Raw genomic sequence first — 18,335 nt, forward strand, 5'->3', positions numbered from 1 at the left:
CCCATACTGTGTGCGTGGCTGCTGCTCCCTTCCCATACTGTGTGCTTGGCTGCTGCTCCCTTCCCATACTGTGTACGTGGCTGCTGCTCCCTTCCCATACTGTGTGCGTGGCTGCTGCTCCCTTCCCTTACTGTGTGCTTGGCTGCTGCTCCCTTCCCATACTGTGTGCATCATGGCTGCTGCTCCCTTCCCATACTGTGTGCATGGCTGCTGCTCCCTTCCCATACTGTGTGCTTGGCTGCTGCTCCCTTCCCATACTGTGTGCATGGCTGCTGCTCCCTTCCCATACTGTGTGCATGGCTGCTGCTCCCTTCCCATACTGTGTGCTTGGCTGCTGCTCCCTTCCCATACTGTGTGCTTGGCTGCTGCTCCCTTCCCATACTGTGTGCATAGCTGCTGCTCCCTTCCCATACTGTGTGCATGGCTGCTGCTCTCTTCCCATACTGTGTGCATAGCTGCTGCTCCCTTCCCATACTGTGTGCATAGCTGCTGCTCCCTTCCCATACTGTGTGTTTGGCTGCTGCTCTCTTCCCATACTGTGTGCATAGCTGCTGCTCCCTTCCCATACTGTGTGCATAGCTGCTTCTCCCTTCCCATACTGTGTGCTTGGCTGCTGCTCCCTTCCCATACTGTGTGCATCATGGCTGCTGCTCCCGTCCCATACTGTGTGCATGGCTGCTGTTTCCTTCCCGCCATGCTTCCTTCCCATACTGTGTGCTTGGCTGCTGCTCCCTTCCCATACTGTGTGCTTGGCTGCTGCTCCCTTCCCATACTGTGTGCTAGGCTCCTGCTCCCTTCCCATACTGTGTGCGTGGCTGCTGCTCCCTTCCCATACTGTGTGCGTTGCTGCTGCTCCCTTCCCATACTGAGTGCGTGGCTGCTGCTCCCTTCCCATACTGTGTGCGTGGCTGCTGCTCCCTTCCCATACTGTGTGCGTGGCTGCTGCTCCCTTCCCATACTGTGTCCGTGGCTGCTGCTCCCTTCCCATACTGTGTCCGTGGCTGCTGCTCCCTTCCCATACTGTGTGCGTGGCTGCTGCTCCCTTCCCATACTGTGTGCGTGGCTGCTGCTCCCTTCCCATACTGTGTGCTTGGCTGCTGCTCCCTTCCCATACTGTGTACGTGGCTGCTGCTCCCTTCCCATACTGTGTGCGTGGCTGCTGCTCCCTTCCCTTACTGTGTGCTTGGCTGCTGCTCCCTTCCCATACTGTGTGCATCATGGCTGCTGCTCCCTTCCCATACTGTGTGCATCATGGCTGCTGCTCCCTTCCCATACTGTGTGCATCATGGCTGCTGCTCCCTTCCCATACTGTGTGCATGGCTGCTGCTCCCTTCCCATACTGTGTGCTTGGCTGCTGCTCCCTTCCCATACTGTGTGCATGGCTGCTGCTCCCTTCCCATACTGTGTGTTTGGCTGCTGCTCTCTTCCCATACTGTGTGCATAGCTGCTGCTCCCTTCCCATACTGTGTGCATAGCTGCTTCTCCCTTCCCATACTGTGTGCTTGGCTGCTGCTCCCTTCCCATACTGTGTGCATCATGGCTGCTGCTCCCTTCCCATACTGTGTGCATGGCTGCTGCTTCCTTCCCGCCATGCTTCCTTCCCATACTGTGTGCTTGGCTGCTGCTCCCTTCCCATACTGTGTGCTTGGCTGCTGCTCCCTTCCCATACTGTGTGCTAGGCTCCTGCTCCCTTCCCATACTGTGTGCGTGGCTGCTGCTCCCTTCCCATACTGTGTGCGTTGCTGCTGCTCCCTTCCCATACTGAGTGCTTGGCTGCTGCTCCCTTCCCATACTGTGTGCATGGCTGCTGCTCCCTTCCCATACTGTGTGCATGGCTGCTGCTCCCTTCCCATACTGCGTGCTTGGCTGCTGCTCCCTTCCCATACTGTGTGCATAGCTGCTGCTCCCTTCCCATACTGTGTGCATCATGGCTGCTGCTCCCTTCCCATACTGTGTGCTTGGCTGCTGCTCCCTTCCCATACTGTGTGCTTGGCTGCTGCTCCCTTCCCATACTGTGTGCATGGCTGCTGCTCCCTTCCCATACTGTGTGCATGGCTGCTGCTCCCTTCCCATACTGTGTGCATGGCTGCTGCTCCCTTCCCATACTGTGTGCATGGCTGCTGCTCCCTTCCCATACTGTGTGCATGGCTGCTGCTCCCTTCCCATACTGTGTGCTTGGCTGCTGCTCCCTTCCCATACTGTGTGCTTGGCTGCTGCTCTCTTCCCATACTGTGTGCATAGCTGCTGCTCCCTTCCCATACTGTGTGCATAGCTGCTGCTCCCCTCCCATACTGTGTGCTTGGCTGCTGCTCCCTTCCCATACTGTGTGCATCATGGCTGCTGCTCCCTTCCCATACTGTGTGCATGGCTGCTGCTTCCTTCCCATACTGTGTGCTTGGCTGCTGCTCCCTTCCCATACTGTGTGCTTGGCTGCTGCTCCCTTCCCATACTGTGTGCATGGCTGCTGCTCCCTTCCCATACTGTGTGCTTGGCTGCTGCTCCCTTCCCATACTGTGTGCTTGGCTGCTGCTCCCTTCCCATACTGTGTGCTTGGCTGCTGCTCCCTTCCCATACTGTGTGCATGGCTGCTGCTCCCTTCCCATACTGTGTGCATAGCTGCTGCTCCCTTCCCATACTGTGTGCGTGGCTGCTGCTCCCTTCCCATACTGTGTGCTTGGCTGCTGCTCCCTTCCCATACTGTGTGCTTGGCTGCTGCTCCCTTCCCATACTGTGTGCTTGGCTGCTGCTCCCTTCCCATACTGTGTGCATGGCTGCTGCTCCCTTCCCATACTGTGTGCATAGCTGCTGCTCCCTTCCCATACTGTGTGCTTGGCTGCTGCTCCCTTCCCATACTGTGTGCATAGCTGCTGCTCCCTTCCCATACTGTGTGCGTGGCTGCTGCTCCCTTCCCATACTGTGTGCTTGGCTGCTGCTCCCTTCCCATACTGTGTACGTGGCTGCTGCTCCCTTCCCATACTGTGTGCGTGGCTGCTGCTCCCTTCCCTTACTGTGTGCTTGGCTGCTGCTCCCTTCCCATACTGTGTGCATCATGGCTGCTGCTCCCTTCCCATACTGTGTGCATCATGGCTGCTGCTCCCTTCCCATACTGTGTGCATCATGGCTGCTGCTCCCTTCCCATACTGTGTGCATGGCTGCTGCTTCCTTCCCATACGGTGTGCTTGGCTGCTGCTCCCTTCCCATACTGTGTGCTTGGCTGCTGCTCCCTTCCCATACTGTGTGCATGGCTGCTGCTCCCTTCCCATACTGTGTGTTTGGCTGCTGCTCTCTTCCCATACTGTGTGCATAGCTGCTGCTCCCTTCCCATACTGTGTGCATAGCTGCTTCTCCCTTCCCATACTGTGTGCTTGGCTGCTGCTCCCTTCCCATACTGTGTGCATCATGGCTGCTGCTCCCTTCCCATACTGTGTGCATGGCTGCTGCTTCCTTCCCGCCATGCTTCCTTCCCATACTGTGTGCTTGGCTGCTGCTCCCTTCCCATACTGTGTGCTTGGCTGCTGCTCCCTTCCCATACTGTGTGCTAGGCTCCTGCTCCCTTCCCATACTGTGTGCGTGGCTGCTGCTCCCTTCCCATACTGTGTGCGTTGCTGCTGCTCCCTTCCCATACTGAGTGCTTGGCTGCTGCTCCCTTCCCATACTGTGTGCATGGCTGCTGCTCCCTTCCCATACTGTGTGCATGGCTGCTGCTCCCTTCCCATACTGCATGCTTGGCTGCTGCTCCCTTCCCATACTGTGTGCATAGCTGCTGCTCCCTTCCCATACTGTGTGCATCATGGCTGCTGCTCCCTTCCCATACTGTGTGCTTGGCTGCTGCTCCCTTCCCATACTGTGTGCTTGGCTGCTGCTCCCTTCCCATACTGTGTGCATGGCTGCTGCTCCCTTCCCATACTGTGTGCATGGCTGCTGCTCCCTTCCCATACTGTGTGCATGGCTGCTGCTCCCTTCCCATACTGTGTGCATGGCTGCTGCTCCCTTCCCATACTGTGTGCATGGCTGCTGCTCCCTTCCCATACTGTGTGCTTGGCTGCTGCTCCCTTCCCATACTGTGTGCTTGGCTGCTGCTCTCTTCCCATACTGTGTGCATAGCTGCTGCTCCCTTCCCATACTGTGTGCATAGCTGCTGCTCCCTTCCCATACTGTGTGCTTGGCTGCTGCTCCCTTCCCATACTGTGTGCATCATGGCTGCTGCTCCCTTCCCATACTGTGTGCATGGCTGCTGCTTCCTTCCCATACTGTGTGCTTGGCTGCTGCTCCCTTCCCATACTGTGTGCTTGGCTGCTGCTCCCTTCCCATACTGTGTGCATGGCTGCTGCTCCCTTCCCATACTGTGTGCTTGGCTGCTGCTCCCTTCCCATACTGTGTGCTTGGCTGCTGCTCCCTTCCCATACTGTGTGCTTGGCTGCTGCTCCCTTCCCATACTGTGTGCATGGCTGCTGCTCCCTTCCCATACTGTGTGCATAGCTGCTGCTCCCTTCCCATACTGTGTGCGTGGCTGCTGCTCCCTTCCCATACTGTGTGCTTGGCTGCTGCTCCCTTCCCATACTGTGTGCTTGGCTGCTGCTCCCTTCCCATACTGTGTGCTTGGCTGCTGCTCCCTTCCCATACTGTGTGCATGGCTGCTGCTCCCTTCCCATACTGTGTGCATAGCTGCTGCTCCCTTCCCATACTGTGTGCTTGGCTGCTGCTCCCTTCCCATACTGTGTGCATAGCTGCTGCTCCCTTCCCATACCGTGTGCATCATGGCTGCTGCTCCCTTCCCATACTGTGTGCTTGGCTGCTGCTCCCTTCCCATACTGTGTGCTTGGCTGCTGCTCCCTTCCCATACTGTGTGCATGGCTGCTGCTCCCTTCCCATACTGTGTGCATAGCTGCTGCTCCCTTCCCATACTGTGTGCATGGCTGCTGCTCCCTTCCCATACTGTGTGCATGGCTGCTGCTTCCTTCCCATACTGTGTGCTTGGCTGCTGCTCCCTTCCCATACTGTGTGCATAGCTGCTGCTCCCTTCCCATACTGTGTGCTTGGCTGCTGCTCCCTTCCCATACTGTGTGTGTGGCTGCTGCTCTCTTCCCATACTGTGTGCTTGGCTGCTGCTCTCCGAGGGTGGATGGGAGTGGGGTGGGGGGGCTGTGCTGCTGCAATGGGGAGACTGCCTTTACCACTAGAATCGTGGGGCACCTGGGCAATATGAAGAGCCGGCCTTCCTTGCTTAATATCTGCCAGTACATGATGGGAACAACGTTGTTTTTACACATACTTTACTCTAAGTAAAGGTAACTTATTGACGTTGCAGAATACTTTGTGGCAATAAGGAAAAAAAAACAAAAACAACCTAGCGCCTAATCAAGTAGGGACAAATGTCTCTCTAACCAATTACTGCTGCAGCTTCCCAATAAAGGTAATTGCCACACCATAAATAACTGGATAAAGAAAGAATAAAGGTATAGGAAGCGCTGCCAATTGGAAACTGTTCACATCAATCGTTTTCAATACAGTTTATTAATACATAATAATATGGCCATATCATATAGACACAATGAAACACAATAAAATACATAAATGACGATGTATATATAAAAAATTGCAATATATCAGGTTTATCTGAACGTTTAGTTTATCAGCAAAAAACACTGGGCCTGATTCAGAGCCGCTCATAAGTGGCTGCTCGTTCGCTCTGAGCGATGTTCGCACAACTGCGCATGCGCAAACCAGTCATTGCGGTCGGAAATCGTGCGCTCGCAAAACAGCGAGGGGCTGCTAATTTGATTGACAGAATGTACTGTTTGTGGGTGGTAACAGGGGAAGGTGCTTGAAAACGGGGGAGTGGAGATCCGAACGCAGGCGTGCTTAACGGTCAAAAGGCCGTTTAATGGGAGTGCATAATTAGTAAAGCAGCGTCATCGACCACGTCACTTGGTTGTCTTTTAGCCTGAACTGCTCGCAGTGATAGTGGTAAGAAAAACCTACCACAATCACTGTGAGCAGTTCAGACGCCTTTCCATGTACCCGATTAATCTAATAAATAACGGAGATGACGTGTGATGCGAACGGCAAAGGGGCGTCTTTACAAAATAGCGAGCGCATTTTTCGTTTGCTCACTCAGACATAGAGGCGTCAACAAACCGCAAAGAGCGAGCGCTCAATTTAAATAGCCGGTCCCTTTTTTGGAACGACCGTCCGCAAATAACGTCCGGCTCTGAATCAGGCCCACAGTCAGGACCTTCACAAAGGTTTCAGTATATTCTTATAATATTCCTCACTTCTTTGTACATAATCTCAGTATCACCCCTCTGTTGCCTTTATGATCCTTTCTTCCAGATCGCAAAAAAATTAAGAAAAAATAACCACCCTAATGATTATATGGACAGTTCGCTGTATTGCATCTGATCCAAATTTGGAAAATCACAGTCAGTTATTATCCATAACCACTTTGTTTGGTTAGTAAAGGACAGTGCTTTCAGTTCCTTGATAAATGAGGGAACTTGTCCTGGGCATATTTAAGGGCCTGATTCAGGTGCGCTCGCTCTGAATCAGGGCAGATTTAAAAAAAAATAAAATCTGCCTCCAGGCCGCTCGCATAGCTGTGGGTGACCATCGGGCTTGTGACGATACCCTTGTGGTAGGGTCTCGGTTCCCGCAAGCCCGAGTGAATTTCCTGCTGTAATAGAGCAGGAAGTTCACTACTGATATCACGAATTATGTCAGTAGGGCCACCCACAAATGGCAAGCGTTCCTTCGGGAACGCCTCCATTTGTCCAGCCACCCCCCCTCCCCGCCTACAAAACGGGGCGAGCCATCCCGTTTTGTAGCAAGCCCCGGAGCGAGTGAAGTTTTCACTCGCTCCGGGGCTTGCGCACGCGCATTGCGCACGCCATGCGTGTGCACAGGCCGACCATCGACCCGCTCGTAAGCGGCCTCTCGTTCGTTCCGAGCGATGTTTGCACAACTGCGCATTCGTACGGATCGTAATACGCATGCGCGATCCAGTCAGTGCGGCCGAAAATCGTTTGTTCGCTAAATAGCGAATGCCTGCTATTTTGAGTGACATGAGGAGGCGTATGTGGGTGGTAACAGGGGTAGGTGCTTGAAAACGGGGAGTGGAGATCAGAACGCAGGCGTGCTTAAAGGTCAAAACGGGCGTTATATGGGTGTGCATAATTAATACAGCAGCGTCATTGACCACGTCACTGGGTTATTTTATAGTCAGAACTGCTCACAAGATTGTGGTAGGAAAAACCAACCACAAGAATAGCGAGCAGTTCATACGCTGGTCGATTTACTCGATTAATCTAATAAATAGCGGACATGACGTAGGATGCGAGCGGCCAGGGGGCGTAGTTTTCCAAAAAACGACCGCAAGTTTTGTTCGCTCGTTCAGACCTAGAGGCGTGAACAGACCGCAAAGAGCGTACGGTTCATTTGAATAGCCACCCCTTTTTTCTGAACGAGCGAGCGCAAATAGCGTCCGGCTCTGAATCAGGCCCTAAGTTCACAAGATCTTGTATATCAGTCTTCTATAACAATCGCCTTCAATAGGGGAGTCTCTCATATAAAGGTATGAATCCTCGTTGTTTTAAATGGGATATAGATGCCCAGCCAGACTGTAATTTCACTGCTGCCCTTATACCAGCCTTTGTATTAAGGGACACCTGGCAATGATCACGTCATGATACTCCCTAAAAGTCCTTAATAGGCAATTCCGTAGGGGGTCTTCTTATTGCACAGATGTGTGGAGAAAGGGAGCCTGTAACGCTTTTCCTGCCTTGTAATGTATCTCAGCGCCTTCCTCAGACAGAATTGATGTGAACAGTTTCCAATTGGCAGCGCTTCCTATACCTTTATTCTTACTTTGTGGCATTCGTTTGGGTTTTTCAGTTTTTTGCAGTTTGCAGAAATATATAATTATCCTCTAAATTATAGTAATAACGTCCATTTGTGCTACAGATCACAGTCTGTACAATGCTTCCAAACTGCAGACTCCAGCAACTGTGAGCATGTTGTTTTTAACTGAGAATTGAAGCTCTCTGAGGGGCTGTAGACCATTATTCTTACTATTTATTTAAAAATAAAGCAAAACTTATTGTTAGGTTACTGTAACCCTGAATTTCGGAGATGAAAGCATTATAATATTTAGGCTGCAGGAATCTTCGTAGCTTCTGTGAAGGTGTTGCTAAGTTTGCTGCTATGTATAGCATGCCTCCATTGTTGTAGTTTCTGGCCAATAATGACTTATTATTGTCAGACTTAGCAACAGGGCCGGCTCTAGGGGTGTTCGACCAGTGCGGTCGAACAGGGGCAGCACCCATAGAGGGCGCACCCCTCCCCAACATCCCGTTATCAGTGAAACAGTCCTGTCCAGCTGTTCCACCCATGGGCCGAAGTGGGCCGCGGGTGGTCAAATCGGGAACTCGGGGACCCCCACCGACACAGTTGTGCAGAGGTGCCGGACCCTGAAGTCTGAATGGATGGTGCGCGCGGCATCCATTCAGTGCTGGGAGAGGGCTGGGGGAAGCCCAGCCAGTGACGGAGTTCTGGGCTTTACCCCTAGCCTGACGTTATTTGGAGGCGTGCCATGCGGGCATGCCTCCAAATAGCGCAACATAGAGGGCGTGGCCTATGGTGATTGACCACGCCCCATTTTTGGGCGCTTGCGGGTTCGCCGCACACGATGCCGGGGCGCACTATGCAGAGCCGGTACAGGGTTCTCAGACCCCTGGAGCCGGCCCTGCTTAGCAGCCTATTTATCAAGGTTTTTTCTCCATAAAATGATGTAGAAACTACAGTTTTTGCATAATTTTATGGGCTGCTATGTACTAATAGCCTAATGCCGGATATTTCTACCACTGCCCCTATCATGGTGCCCTCCTCTGTCATTTTCTTCTGGAACTGCCCCTGGATCTGACCTCTATGTATCTTTTGTAAACCGCTTTAAGCCTACGGAGGCCTACAGGCAGGAGAGAGATCTCTCCCCCGCAGCACCCGGCCGGTGGCGGAAATGGACACTGTGCGCATGTGCAGCGTCAGATTCCCACGGCGGAGACTTTCACACTGTCCATGGAAACGCCTGTGCCTCTCTGCACTCCAGGGGTGGGGTGCAGCAACCTGAGAAATGTCTCATATGCACCAGGCCCCGGAGTTGGTAGCGGTGGGTAACGCCATCTTCCTGATGGCGTTACCCTATAGAAGCTTATGGGCTTCTTTCGGGATAGTGCTGCGAGAGGGAACCAATCGCGTCTCTCCCAGCACCCCCCGCGGTGCGTGCGTTCTTCTGCACAAAAAAAATGTATTTAAGGAAAGTTGATCTATTTATTTTACATTAACCCATATTGTTATATTCTGACTTAAGTGTACATATATATACATATATATATATATATCTTCTGTATCTAAGCCTAGCATAAACTATGATGACTTGCAGTTTTACTTTTATCTTGTTCAACTGTGTTTTTTAGGCTCGTGGATTTATTAGTAGAACACGGAGCAGATATCAACCAGGTAAACGGAAGTGGAAAGAACAGGTATGTGTTATTTGCGCCCCTGTGTTGTGTTTTGATGTATTATTTTGACACTTGAAATGTCATGGCACTCCATTGGTCCCAATGCGTTCTGCGGTGGTGAGATGGGTTCAGTGACGGTGGACACGAGCAAATGGATCAGGCAGCGTCAGTAAGCGATGCCGAGACTCAAACGCCCCTGACAGCAAGTGCAAAGGCTTAGTGGGTAAGAGGTCATGGGAACCAAGGCCACACAGAAAAACCATCTGTAATAATAATTTGAATGCTAGTAAAACAGGACTCTGGCCCTGATTCAGAGCCGGACGCTCTGACAGAGCGCTCGCTCTGAATCAGGGCCGTCCTTCCTGATTTTAGAGCTGCCTCCTGGCCGCTCGCATAGCTGTGGGTGACCACCCACAGCTATAGCGAGCGGCCAAAAAGATGGTCACGATTGTCAAGACCATCGCGACCATTGGGCTTGCGATGAGACCCTTGTGGTAGGGTCTCGTCTGCCACAAGCCCTGGAGTGCTTTTTGCTTTTGGCACACTTTTTTGTGTGCTGGGCTGCTGTGAGGGAGGGGGAGCGGCGCAGGACCCGGGCCCCCACCGGGCCCCTCAGGAAGCCCGGGCCCCAGTAATCTGTACCCGCTCCCCCCCCCCCCTCGGCGCCCCTGGTTGCGATCCGTACTGAATGAGGCCCGGAGTCCAGATCTCAACCCCACTGAGAACCTCTGGGACAAATTGGAGCGACGGGTAAGTTCTAGGCAGACTCGACCTTCTTCAGTGTGACATGTGGTCACTGTACATAAGGTGGAATGGCAGAACATACCACATGCTGTTATCCAGGAACTTGTGGACAGTTTGCCAGGAACGGTGTCTGCAGTAATCGCTGCACGTGGTGGACCTACAAAGTACTGACGTCAAGACGTGCCTGACCGTATGAATGCCGTTGCATGGGCGTGCATAAATTAGCTATAGCGATTGCATACACAGCCTGAGTACTCACTGCGTGCAACAAAGTTAGCAATTTCTAAGTAAGGTCACAGCTGCTGTAATTCTGTATGAGGGGCCGATGGTTCTCGATGTTACAGATGTTTATGGAGGTGTGCAAGGTATTACGGATGTGAGAGGCAGAGGGCGTCTCCATGCTGGCCGTGCAACGGCATTGTGATAGCAATAATCAGAGCTGCGATTCCAATAGCGATACTTACAGAATCAGGCCCTGTGTCCAATCACTTTTCTCTACATAGTGTATATTATATTTCATACTTTGTATTTCCTCAAAGTGTAATCCTATATCCTCATAGTACTAACCCCAACCATTATAACCTATGTTGTGCACCCATAATTGCTGCCTCGCATGGAACTTTTGTGGGTGGAACGGATGATTCTGGGGGTATCTTGTACTTTGTATTTCTTCACTTGTGTTCACCCACTGAAACCACTGTGGCATACCTAAGATGGCTGCCTCCTTGGTATATGATTTCTTTTCTACATATATATATATATATATATATATATATATATATATATATAGCGCTTTCAGTCCTGTTGGAGAAAGCACTAGATAAAAAAAAACAATATTATTATTTTAAATATTATATATAATCATAAATCCATTTCATTTACTGTACTGGCTGAAGGTGGCTACTAATGAGTTCCGAGCAGGATTATCCATTATAAAATAAATCAGTGTATCGCTGAAAATATTAAATAACATTATTCCATGTGCTCTCGTAAATATCAACAACATAACCGTCTGCCCTGTGTGTAAGTGACGGATAGTCTGCAGTGCGTAAGTGACGGATAGTCTGCAGTGTGTGTAAGTGACGGATAGTCTGCAGTGTGTGTAAGTGACGGATAGTCTGCAGTGTGTGTAAGTGACGGATAGTCTGCAGTGTGTAAGTGACGGATAGTCTGCAGTGTGTGTAAGTGACTGATAGTCTGCAGTGTGTGTAAGTGACGGATAGTCTGCAGTGTGTGTAAGTGACGGATAGTCTGCAGTGTGTGTAAGTGACGGATAGTCTGCAGTGTGTGTAAGTGACGGATAGTCTGCAGTGTGTAAGTGACGGATAGTCTGCAGTGTGTGTAAGTGACGGATAGTCTGCAGTGTGTGTAAGTGACGGATAGTCTGCAGTGTGTGTAAGTGACGGATAGTCTGCAGTGTGTGTAAGTGACGGATAGTCTGCAGTGTGTAAGTGACGGATAGTCTGCAGTGTGTGTAAGTGACGGATAGTCTGCAGTGTGTGTAAGTGACGGATAGTCTGCAGTGTGTGTAAGTGACGGATAGTCTGCAGTGTGTGTAAGTGACTGATAGTCTGCAGTGTGTGTAAGTGACGGATAGTCTGCAGTGAGGACAATGGGCCTGATTCAGAGTTGGGAATAGAGGGCCTGATTCAGAGCTGAACGCTCTGACCAGAGCACTCGCTCTGAATCAGGGCCTTCCTACCTTTTTTTTGGAGCGTCCTCATGGACGCTCGCATAGCTGTGGGTTACCACCCACAGCTATAGCGAGCGTCCATGATGATGGTCGCGATGGTCTTGACCATCAGGCTTGCGATGGAGACCCTGCGGTAGGGTCTCGCTGCCGCAAGCCCTGGAGTGATTTTGGCTCTATCAGAGCCAAAAGCACTCCCTCTGACATCACTAGTGTTCAGATTCAGAGTTGGGAATAGAGAGAGAGATAGCACTTAACTGTGAACCTGGACAAACCATGTTGCAATGCAAGGGGTGTAAATATATAAAAAAATTTTTTGCATGTGGGGTAAATACTGCCTGCTTTTACATTTACGAGAGCACATGGAATAATGTTATTTAATATTTTACTAGTGATGTCTGTTTTACTAGTTATTTAATATTTTACTAGTGATGTCATTGGGGCCGGCTTGAGACGCCCCCGGCACGCCCACCAAAGGGGGCGTGCTGTCAATCAACATCGACAGCACGCCCCCTTTGGTGCGAGACCTGGAGCGATGGTGAGCCCGTCGCTTGCCGGGTCTCGCGCATGCGCACGACGGAGCTCCCTCCGTCGTGCGCATGCGCAGTGGGGAACATCGACCCGCTTGCGAGCGTCCTGCCGCCTGCGAGCGGGTCTGAATGACCCCCAGAGAGAGATATCTCTCAGCTGATCATCTAGGGTGACACCATGCTGCACAGCAGGTGGGGCAGATTTAAAATGTGCAGAGAGATTTAGATTTGGGAGGGAGGTGTCCAAACTGACATCTAAATTGTAGAGTAATAATATAGCTGTGCAGTATTTGTGGGCTACATGTAAAAGCTGCCAGTATTTACCCCACATGCAAAAAAAAAAAATTATATATTTACACCCCTTGCATTGCAACATGGTTTGTCCAGGTTCACAGTTAAGTGCTATCTCTCTCTCTATTCCCAACTCTGAATCAGGCCCAATGTTACAGGACAGCGGTTTGTGTATATGAAGTGTCTGTTTTTATATCTAGTTACTTGTGTGCTGCCGTTCCCCTTTCTTCGTAGATATACTGGGGGGAGGCTGAGTTACAGCAGAGAGCTGGTGTGTACAGTAACGGCCAGTCATGTGTCTCCAGCGATTACTCCCCATAAGGTGTTCTATAAGCAAGTGACAGAGAGCTCGGCCAAAGGACGCATCGCTCAGCGCTCTCTCATCTTCATGCTCTGTCACAGCCTATGCAGACCAGTTATTTCAGTCACCGGCTGCATGCGTTTGTTTTGCTGCAATACGACTCTTCTCCTCGGCACCAAGTTGCATTTTGGCAGTACGTTCACCACTAAATTAATTTGATGAAGGTAAAGAAAAAAACAAGCAACCAAATTATAAGGAATGCAAAACAGCAAGTATTGCCTTACAGTGATTAGAGGTTGGTGTACATGAGACATTAATCACATCCATATACACACAAACATAAATCCTGGGCACACCGAACAGTCATAACACTAAAACCACCTGCCTAATATTGTGTAGGTCCCCCTCGTGCCACCTAAACAGCTCTGACCTGTCGAGGCATGTATTTCTAATGAGGGAATGAGGGAGTATGGGGGGATGTAGTCGGCATCCCAGTGTGCGGGATGCCGACGGTCTCAATACCGGCGCCAAAATCCCGACAGGTCAGGATCCCGGCACCAGTATCCTGACTGTCAGCATCCCGAAGGTAAGTATTGGGGTGTAGGGGGAAGTTAGCGTTAGGTAGCGGGGTTAGGGTTAGGCATTAGAGAGAGGGTTTGGGTTAGGCACCGGGGAGGGAGTGTTAGGGTTAGGGTGCGGGGAGGTTAGGTTTAGGCACTGGGGAGAGGGTCTTAGGTTTCGGGTGCAGGGAGGGGGAGGCTAGGTTAAGGCACTATAGAAGGGGGAGGGTTAGGTTTAGACATCGGGGAGGGAGGGTTTAGGACAGGGGTAGGAAAAGTTCTTACGTGCATTCCTATGGGTGTCGGGTTTCTGGCTGTTAGTATTCTGAACAGCAGCATCCCGACAGCCGGGATTTCATACCCAACCCATATGGTGTGTGTATATATTTATATATATGCAAAATGAAAAGGAGAGTGCGCATATAACTCATTTTTAAAAGCACTTTACTTAAAGAACAAGGCTCACATACATTTCAGAGCAGAATAATCAGCATAAAAACTCGCCGGCGTCTCCATGACATACAGCGTCCACCATGGGGCTGACAGTATCACACTGCCGCACGGATGTCCAGCATGGGGAATCAACGCCGGGACCAGCGTCTGACATCACCGCATCCTCCGTAAGGTAAGCCACGATTAACGCGTTTTGTCACTATTGGGACTTTGTCAGGGGGTGTGGTTTATTCTGAGAACGGACTCCTTTTATGCTCATATAGTAATTGGCTAAATAGCAACATTAGCAGTAGTCTCAAATAGAGGCTATAATGCACATTTGTGCTACAACATAGTATCAAGCATATTTAAAACAGCAGTACAGCAAAACTTAATCACACCATGATACAATATAAAAAGACATTTCTTAAAATACAATAGTTATATTTAAAATACTAGCAGGTATTCACGGTCCAAAATTAGATTAGATGACCGCTGTTTAACTGTAGTCCCACATATGACCCAGATTCTTATTACACTAAACCCGCAGAATAAACTTTAGTAACCTGCGGCTCTCCATTGACTTCAATGGAGGAGCCGTTCATTGGCTGAGAGAGGCGGGGGGCTCACCTCTCTCAGCCAATGGACGCTCAGATACGGTTCTATAATGGCAGAAGCCGTGTCTGAGCGTTTAATTCGGGAGATATCAACCATCCTGATTGGTATCTGTTACGTGGATCGCGAATTTCGTTTTTTTGTTTTCTGAAGACCTTGGATGCCTACTTTGGACAAGGGGACCACTCCTGGTAATGTAGGTGAGTGTTTGTGTGTATGTACTGTATGCAATAAAACTGTACTTTCACAGTGTGTGTGTTGTGTGTTTTTTTACACATTTTTTTACAGGTGATCTACAGGTACCAGCGGGCCCTTAATGCCCTGCATTCTGGTACTTGTGGTTCTCCAAGTTCCAGCATTCGGGGGAGGCTTGGTGGGACCTGTAGTTCCACTGTAAAGACAATACATACACTATCAACCCGCCACCCCATCCAAGGGTGGCGGAGATAGCCCTGGGCTATCAGCCTAGGCCAGGGTTGCCCTGGAGAGGGGGACCCCTTTATTGGGGGTCCCCAACTCCCCAGGGATCCCTGGCCTGGGCTGACTAGCGGTCAGGACTGATGCTGCGGCTGGGGGGCCCGTTGAAAGGGCTCCCCTGGCTGTGGCATCAACCCCCCGCTAGAAAGGGTCCGGTACTGGTTTTAATTATAGGAGGACCCCTAGGTAATTTTTTCCCCCTATAATTAAAACCAGGATTGGCCCTGCAGCCTGGTGCTTGTACCTAATTTACGGTGGAACCCTACTCATTTTGTTCTCCGTAATTTCAGGTACCAGGACAGGCTGGCAAGTCCGGGGCTGGTTAACGTTTTGGGGGGTGACCTCACGTAATATTTTTTTTTTTTTAAATACACCCTATTTAAATTATTTACAGGCAGAAACATACACAAATTACTATGATTTGTGTATGTTTCAGCCAAACTCGCAGCTCTGGAGGTGAGTGTTTAAAACTTCAATTTGGCAGAGAGTTTGCAGGCATCTCACCGAGATTGTCATCTACATTCTTGGTAAATTTGCGAGCTGTGTCTTTTAGGTAAAAAGTACTTCCGAGTTTGCCCGATGGTATGTTGATTCGAGTTTGCTATCTCACCCGAGTTTTAGGAGTGAGAAGAGAGAAATCTCTCTCTAACTCACCCGACTTTGCCTTTAGTCAATTTGCGAGTTGAAAATCATGCCTAAAGTCTCCTGAGATGGTCTGCTCAACCACTCTCGATTCTTAGTAAATTTACCCTGGGGTCTCACACACACACCGATAGTGACAGGGCGTAATTGACAGGAGGTCTCACACACACTGACAAGGGGTCTCACACATACCGATAGTGACAGGGAGTAATTGACAGGAGGTCTCACACACACTGACAAGGGGTCTCAGATAGTGACAGGGAGTAAATGACAGGAGGTCTTGCACACCCTGACAGGGAGACTCACACACACAAAGACTGGGGTCTCACACACCGATAGTGACAGGTAGTAATTGAGAGGGGGTCTCACACACACCGATAGTGAAATGGAGTCTCGCACACGCTGACAGATGGTCTCACACACACCGAAAGTGACAGGGAGTCTCACACGCAGTGATAGGGGATCTTGCACACATTGATAATGACAGGGGGTCTCACACACACCGATAGTGACAGGGAGTGATTGACAAAGGGGTTGCACACACACTGACAGGAGGTGTTGGGGTCTCACACACACCGATAGTGACAGGGGATCTCACACACACCAATAGTGATGGGGTCTCACACACACCGATAGTGACAGGGGGTCTCACAAACACGTTGTGGAAGGTGAGGAGGAAGCATGAGTGACTTCTGTAGGGGAAGCGGAGGAGGAGGACAGCGCTGCTAGAAGGTAAAGTATATGACTAATTAAACAAATTTGAAACTTCAAATTGCTTAATAACTCATTAGGGGGGTGTCAGAGGGGATCTGAAGCAAGTCCCGTCAATTTTTCCTTAAAATAACAATTTTAGGAAACATTGTACTTGCTCTGAAGCTGTGAGAAAAACGCAGCGGTAATTTGTATAGAAAGTACAGCGCTACAGCGCCCGATATTCTCTGCTTCAATTCAATAGGAAAAACCTTGTGACAGCGGGCAAAACCCCACCGCTGGGCTTATCATAATATCGCCAGCAATTGAACATTTCCCTTTGACTACATCCTAAAAAACTGATTGTATGCTAAGCCCAATGATGGAAGCTAAGTATTTCCTCTCCTTAGTTCTTACTGTAGCACTTTACATCACATAGGGCTGGGAAATGCTTCCAGAAGTTAGGAGCCAGCAAAAATATTTTAAAGCTTCCATAATTCCTCTCCCAGTTCCCGGGTAGCGAGCAGGAATCCTTCTCACAAGAGGCATCGTCTCTTCTAATTGTTCCCAGCCAATGGCTGCAGGGGGGACTGTCACATACCATTACATTTATTGGTGGTGGTTTGGGATGTGGGGGTCTGTAATTCACTCACCATGTTATTTACTTTCCTTAGAAATTAGATATCAGTGTATTATTATGATTATTATTATTATTATTATTATTATCATTATACAAGTGACAGTCTTGTTTAACAATTTAAGTGGTGTAGGGAACAGTTGATACATACATGATATAAAAGAATAACAATTGGAGCTGTTGGTAGGGAAACATGTTCATTAATAGGGGGACTCTGCTAGTTCCTGGCTCCAAACAACTGATTACAGGTACACCATTAGTTCCTGGCTGTCAGTGATTACAGGTAAAGCATTAGTTCCTGGCTCTGGGCAGTCAGTGATTACAGGTACAGCATTAGTTCCTGGCTCTGGGCAATCAGTGATTACAGGTAAAGCATTAGTTCCTGGCCCTGGGCAGTAAGTGATTACAGGTAAAGCATTATTTCCTGGCTCTGGGCAGTCAGTGATTACAGGTAAAGCATTAGTTCCTGGCTCTGGGCAGTCAGTGATTACAGGTACAGCATTAGTTCCTGGCCCTGGGCAGTCAGTGATTACAGGTAAAGCATTAGTTCCTGGCCCTGGGCAATCAGTGATTACAGGTAAAGCATTAGTTCCTGGCCCTGGGCAGTAAGTGATTACAGGTAAAGCATTAGTTCTTGGCTCTGGGCTGTCAGTGATTACAGGTAAAGCATTAGTTCCTGGCTGTCAGTGATTACAGGTACAGCATTAGTTCCTGGCTCTGGGCAGTCAGTGATTACAGGTACAGCATTAGTTCCTGGCCCTGGGCAATCAGTGATTACAGGTAAAGCATTAGTTCCTGGCCCTGGGCAGTAAGTGATTACAGGTAAAGCATTATTTCCTGGCTCTGGGCAGTCAGTGATTACAGGTAAAGCATTAGTTCCTGGCTCTGGGCAGTCAGTGATTACAGGTAAAGCATTATTTCCTGGCTCTGGGCAGTCAGTGATTACAGGTAAAGCATTAGTTCCTGGCCCTGGGCTGTCAGTGATTACAGGTAAAGCATTAGTTCCTGGCCCTGGGCAGTCAGTGATTACAGGTAAAGCATTAGTTCCTGGCCCTGGGCAATCAGTGATTACAGGTAAAGCATTAGTTCCTGGCCCTGGGCAGTAAGTGATTACAGGTAAAGCATTAGTTCTTGGCTCTGGGCTGTCAGTGATTACAGGTAAAGCATTAGTTCCTGGCCCTGGGCAGTCAGTGATTACAGGTAAAGCATTAGTT

General features: G+C 49.8%; 1 protein-coding gene across 1 annotated transcript in view; it reads left to right on the top strand.

Moving 5' to 3' along the window:
* Nucleotides 1-18,335, top strand: part of FANK1 (fibronectin type III and ankyrin repeat domains 1) — a 235,334-nt gene that overhangs the window by 176,506 nt on the left and 40,493 nt on the right. The window contains exon 6 of the mRNA XM_088452198.1: nt 9,468-9,533. Coding sequence (XP_088308324.1) covers nt 9,468-9,533 — 66 coding nt within the window. The remainder of the gene's footprint in view (nt 1-9,467; nt 9,534-18,335) is intronic.

This window comes from Taudactylus pleione, unplaced genomic scaffold, assembly GCF_031769625.1.
Source record: "Taudactylus pleione unplaced genomic scaffold, aTauple2 ptg000034l, whole genome shotgun sequence".
In the NCBI taxonomy this organism is placed as follows: domain Eukaryota; kingdom Metazoa; phylum Chordata; class Amphibia; order Anura; family Myobatrachidae; genus Taudactylus; species Taudactylus pleione.